The sequence below is a fragment of the Urocampus carinirostris genome, chromosome 1, assembly GCF_059441175.1.
Source record: "Urocampus carinirostris isolate Australia breed hairy pipefish chromosome 1, RoL_Ucar_1.0, whole genome shotgun sequence".
Lineage (NCBI taxonomy): Eukaryota > Metazoa > Chordata > Actinopteri > Syngnathiformes > Syngnathidae > Urocampus > Urocampus carinirostris.
In genome coordinates this window covers 24,082,158-24,088,157 of record NC_142349.1, presented here as the reverse complement: position 1 = coordinate 24,088,157, position 6,000 = coordinate 24,082,158, and the positions used below count along the sequence as shown (strand labels likewise).

At 40.4% G+C, this 6,000-nt stretch overlaps 1 protein-coding gene across 3 annotated transcripts in view; it reads right to left on the bottom strand.

The window, feature by feature from the left end:
• Positions 1-212: 212 nt before the first annotated feature.
• The window catches only part of LOC148374011 (SH3 and cysteine-rich domain-containing protein 2-like), a 47,926-nt gene continuing 42,138 nt past the window's right edge, over positions 213-6,000 (bottom strand). Inside the window, exons 10-12 of one of the 3 annotated variants that reach the window (XM_088331201.1) lie at positions 2,657-2,797; positions 1,572-1,670; positions 213-229 (exon numbers count right to left, since the gene is read on the bottom strand). In XM_088331201.1, coding sequence (XP_088187327.1) covers positions 1,572-1,670; positions 2,657-2,797 — 240 coding nt within the window. In that variant the 3' untranslated portion in view covers positions 213-229. The other 2 variants (XR_015849989.1, XM_088331210.1) reach the window with 2 other exon arrangements.

The window sequence follows — 6,000 nt, the reverse complement described above, 5'->3', positions numbered from 1 at the left end:
TACTTGGTCCAAATCTTTGAAACAACTGACTGTGAACGGCCCACATCTTTGGCAACCATACGAGTAGAGTTACCTTCTTCAAGAAGTTTGACGATCCAGTTTTTGGTCTCAAAAGACATCTCTCTTGTTGGAGCCATGTTTCTTGAGAATCCACTTAGTCCAGGAGGCCTTTAAGGTGTGATAACTGCACTGTTATTAACTGTTGACTAAGGAGCAGAATTAATCTAATCTAAATGTCTAATTAAGGAAAGCAAATTGACTGGGTGTGTTTATATTTTCTACACAAAATGCTCTGATTCAAATTTTTTTCCCCTCAGAATTGAGAGATTCCATATTTATTTCCCTGCACTTGTTCTTTAAAAGCAACATTTACTGACCATTCCAATGTTTTCTTCTTAATTACTTTGAGTGTTACGGAATGCCGATATATGGCACTTTGGAATGACCTTACAATTGTTTCTAGTTTGTGATCTGAGTTTTGTCTGACAGCTGGATTAATTTTATTAAAAACAATTAGACCTAATCTTTTAACATTTGAGGTCATCCTTTATTTTCAGGAAACAAAAACTCAAACTCTACCAGTGCACATAATGTAAACGTAAATTTTGCCATTAATAAAAGGTTTAATGAAACTAGAGTAGAAGACGAGTCATTAAACTGTAATAGAAAACAGGTTTATTAAACGAAGGTAAATGACGGAGTGAACATGTTTCCCTAAAGGGACAGCGAGTATTATCGCTGTATTGTCTAGTGCAACTGAAAAAAAGTGTTACAACGCACAAAGAAGAGTACTAACTATGAAGACTCAAAGTGCACCAAACAGCACCTTTTTTCCATCTAATTTTTTTGCGCAGCCTTTCACAGGGTTTTTGGTTTTCGAAGACCCCGAGGCAGCAAGATAACGGACAATCATGTTGGCTCATGATAGCTGGCCTCATATTATGTAAAAGAAATACAAAATTCTGGAGCTACAAGTGTTGTAAAAATGCATGTTTATACAAGAGTTATTTATTTTTGCTAATTATCCAATATTGTACAACAATATTATCAATATTGTTGTTTCTTTAATAAATTAATGTTTCTTTTACCAATTGAAAGTGCTAAATAATGCACAATGTCCCTTTAAGAGAAATATTAAAACTTGGTTAGTTATGTTGCATCGGCACTGGTTTTCACATTCAAGAATGGAAATATTTAGCATTATGGAAACTGAATTAACATTTACAAAGCTAACCCTTTCACAACTAAAAGGAATTACTACCTAACTTCACTTAGAGGGGGTTTTGCCCAGGGAGTAATTGAGTGTCGAACCGCTACTGCTTTCAGCCACTCATGTTTCTTAGCACAGAAAATTTTGAACAGCTTCATTTTTGGCGGTTTCTTTAACTCAGCAAAAGCGGAGGAAAAGGAAGCATCAATTCAAATGTAAACAAACAAGAGACCATTTTGTTAGCCATTATGATTTACAGAGAAGAGAATTGGCAAAAGATTTTTTATGGTCCACTTGATTTATTTAGTGCAGAAAGAAGAAGAAAAAGATATGCGCGGGGCATACTGAATGTCAAGGAAACTCAGATCTCCTCAATGGAGTGCGCAGGCACCAGGCCTCGCTTCTTGCCACTGCTCAGCTTCACCAAAGATTCACCGTCCTCACGCTTACCAACACAGATCTGACAAAAAAAGAATACAATAAGTACACCGCAAAAGTTAAGTGTTGGTGAGTCCCAATGTATTTCATTTTTATTCTTGGACACACATACAGTGGTGGGCTGTGAGGGCCTGCAATGCCTTGTCTGCTGGCCTTGGAAATATCTGAATCATCTCATCTCTTCTCAACTCATTAGCTGTACCGCTTATCCTTATTAGGGTCGGGGGGGTTTCTGGCATCTTCCTTTTGGTACTTCTCCCTGTTGTGCTGCCTCCAGGTGTGTGCTTTCATATCTAAGAGTTTGACCAATTACATTTCAGCCATTAGTTGTTGCTAGGCTCAGAAATCTACCTGGAGGCCTTTACCAAAAAATCCTGAAGGTTGTGTCGAGTAAAATCAGTCTTCGACAAAGCTGTTTGTCTAGCCAATCAGATTCCGTGTTGCCGTTTTAAGACCAGCTAGCTGCCCCTGGTTTCACAAACAACGATTGACTAGGAGGGGGGTAATAAAATGCGAGTGTAGATGAAACGGGGTATAGCAAGGCTTTTGAAGGCTTATTAAGGTTTAAAACAAATGGATACTATTAACAAAACCAAAACCAAATTTAAACCGGTTTTAAAGCAAAACATCCCTTTAAAAAGGACAATATAATGTAGGTAGGCAACCCTGATCCTCGAGAGCCAAAATCCTGCATGTTTTACATGTCTCCTTCCTTTACAGAGTAAAAGTATTGGCAAGCTCAATTGCAGTCTGTTAATGACCCTGTACATCAAATCAGCTAAGTTTTAAGAGGGAGACTTGGAAAACAGGCAGGAACACACTAAGAGGAGAGCAGTGTTCCATACCGCTGCTGGAGAGCAAAAGAACAGAATAATTGTCATTGTCTTTTGGGTGTGGGCTAGTGCAGCTCGGGTCACAGTCGACGTTTACACTGTCACTCGGTTGCCGTGGTTATGGTGCCACAAGCTGGTTAAACGCAATGTTAAGCAGAGCCTGCGGGACGGCTACCTGTGCCTCCTTGACCACCATGTGTCCTCTCTCCAAGCTGCCGGCGGATGTTCCCTGAATGACTCGCCACACTCGCTCGCCGGGGCGCACCCGCTGCACGAAATTGGCTGGAAAAAAGCCCACCCTTTCACCACTCTTGCCCTAGGGGTGGTTGGAAAAAAATAAATCATAAGCACAGTTGAACTATGTGTCATTCACTACTGCGGCTAAAACAAAAAACATTTTTTTGTCATTGCTTCTGACTTTCTCAAGGTGGAAATAGTTTAAAAGGATACTGTGTGATAGTTGCTCACTAGATATCACTCTATTGTGTTGTACAACCCAAAACAAGTGCTATGTTCATTGCTGAGCAACATGGCGGCGCACATGGATGCTGCGGCTCGTAGCTCTTCAGCAAATCTTCTATTTATTACCGTTCTCTTGTCTTTTTTGCTTTCTTTTCCGGACACATGCGTGGCCAATAATACTTATAGTCGGGAGGAACTTATTCAATTGGGTGTGCGTCTAAATTTAGACTTTTTGGGCACTTTTTATACCACCTTTGATATCCCGAAAGAGATACAAAAGGATTCGGGATCTCCGTGGTTGGCCAACCTATGTAACCTCCAGTTAAAATGCGAGTTAAAAATGAACAAATAACCAGATAATTTGAAATTTAAATAAAATGTTAAAACATGATAGGAAACATATTGTAGTAAATAGTTGGTCATATCACTAAGTTATTGAAGTAAATACATTATTTTAATTAGCAAACAACGATTTTTATGTCATTGTGAAATGAAATGATCGAAATGATCTGCATTTATAAAGCTCTGTTCAAGTCAATGACTTCCCAAAGCGCTTTACAATGTGCTCCACATTTCCCTATAGCGGCCTTGTATTGCAGCCATGTAAGACGCTAACCTGCTTATTGGGGGTATTAGGGGTTCAGTGTCTTACCCAAGGACACTTCGACATGTAACACGGACGAGCCGGGATTCGAACTGGGATCCCTTGATCCCAAGCAAGCGCTCTACCTCCTGAGCTACTGCCGCCCCAAATAAATACTGTTTAAATAAAGCTTTGAAAGAAAGACATCAGAGCAAGAACCTATTTGATCATTGCTCTCTCCATGCAGAACACGCACGCCAGAAAACAGACAGAACCTGAGATTATCAATAGCAATTTTTAACAAAACACAGCTTGGAAAAAAACATGTCTCTCCTTTTGACTCCACCTCCAACGGTGATGGTGTGATTCACAATGGATCAAAAACACAAACTAGACGAGTTTTGGCCAATTGTTCTCCTTCCCAAGGAAAATTTCTCGATTCCTTCAACAATTGGAAATCTCAGTAATCCAAGTGGCGAGCTACCAGAAATCCAACAAGAATCTGATTCATCATGGAGCTCCTCACATCACGATTGTGGTAGGAGTTGGGTTATTCCTTTGATTTTGACTGTGGACTGCTGAACTTTAAGAAACCAGTGATACCCATTGATTTGGGAATCCCAAAATCGGACTTCAGAATTTTGCTTTCTTTGCTTATTTGATGGACTGTCTATTGATTCGTTTGAATTGTGAATTAAATTTGAAGTGTATTATTGTGTGACATTAAATTCTGACACGAAAACAGTTCGAGGTTGATTCTAAAACTCCATCAGTGCACATTAATGTAAATTTTTCGACAAATAATGGGTTATCCAACCAAACTAGAGATGAAAATTCATTCAACAAAAACCATAAATTAACCAAACCTAGAGTATTGTTTTATTATAATGCATGTAAACTGTTTTCTATTGTCTGTCAGGACCAGAACGGTAACAGGACCCACTTGCGCTACGTTTCTCACAAGTTTTATTAGAGGAAAGAGAAAGGGCTGCGCCCACGATCCAGTGTTCGATGGCCGCGGGAAGCAAGTCGCTCTTGTATTCGGATGGTGCTCTGAACGCGGAAGTGGAACTTCCGTAATGAGCGATGGCGAGCGATGCTGTCGACGGACGGAAAAAGCGGGTCGGTAGCCGGGACTGGGAGAGCAAGGCGTGGTCGGGGTCGTAAGCGAGTCGTAAGCCAGGACAGGAGAGAAGACGTAGTCGGGACAAAAAAAGGTCGTAAACCAGGACGGGAGAGCAGACGTGGTCAGGATCAAAACTGGTCTAAGCCGGGGACAGACAAAAGCAAAAAAACAGGACAGGTGGGAGTCAGGGTCGAAAAAGGCTTGCCTAATGTTCACTTAAGTTCGCAGACGGACTGACAAAAGGGGACAGACAGGAAAGGGTTCAAATACTGACCGGGAGCCAATCAGAACCCACGGCAGTTGGGGCCAAACGAGCGGGCACAGCTGAGTCACATCAGAAATCATGACATCGTCTTGTCCATTGTTCATTAAATTGCCGGCTTTTGTTCAAATACATTTTCACTCTGGGCTTTCCTCTATTAATTTGACCACTTATTAAACCTAGAACAAGTACAGTAGCTTTTCTTCCCTCTGCCCAACAGCAAAGGTGCTCCAGCTACAGAGCACAAAGAAGAATGGAAACTATGGTGACGTAGAGTTACCAAATTGCACCCATATTCTTCTCAATTTTTTCCTCTGCCTTTTATAATGTTTTAGGGGGTACCCGTAGCAGCAAAATGACAGACCATTGTGTCAACTCCTTCTGGGTTAGCCTGATGTAATGTCTAACACCTCAACATTGGTCTCTTACAATGCTTATTTTGCGCCAAGAAAAAGTGCAACAAAATTCTATACCAATTTTAAACTGAAAATAAGGGTTGCTCATTATACACGTATGCACGCTATACTTACAGTGCATCCGGAAAGTATTCACAGCGCTTTTTCCACATTTTGTTATGTTACAGCCTCATTCCAAATTGTATTAATTTAATCTCTTATCTCAAAATTCTACACAAAATACTCCATTATGACAATGTGATAAAGTTTTTTTTTTCCTTTTTTTGAATTTATTAAAAATATAAAACTAAGAAATCACATTTACATAAGTATTCACAGCCTTTGCCATGAAGCTCAAAGTTGAGCTCAGGTGCATCTTTTTTCCACTGATCATCCTTGAGATCTTTCTACAGCTTAATTGGAGTCCACCTGCAGTAAATTCAGTTGATTGGACATGATTTGGAAAGGCCCACACCTGTCCATATAAGGTCCCACAGTTGAGTGTGCATGTCAGAGCACAAACACCAAGCATGAAGTCAAAAGAACTGCCTGTAGACCTGCGAGACAGGATTGTCTTCAGGCACAAATCTGGGGGAGGATTCAGAAAAATTTCTGCTGCTTTGAAGGTCCCAATGAGCACAGTGGCCTCCATTATTCGTAAATGGAAGACATTTGGAACCACCAGGACTCT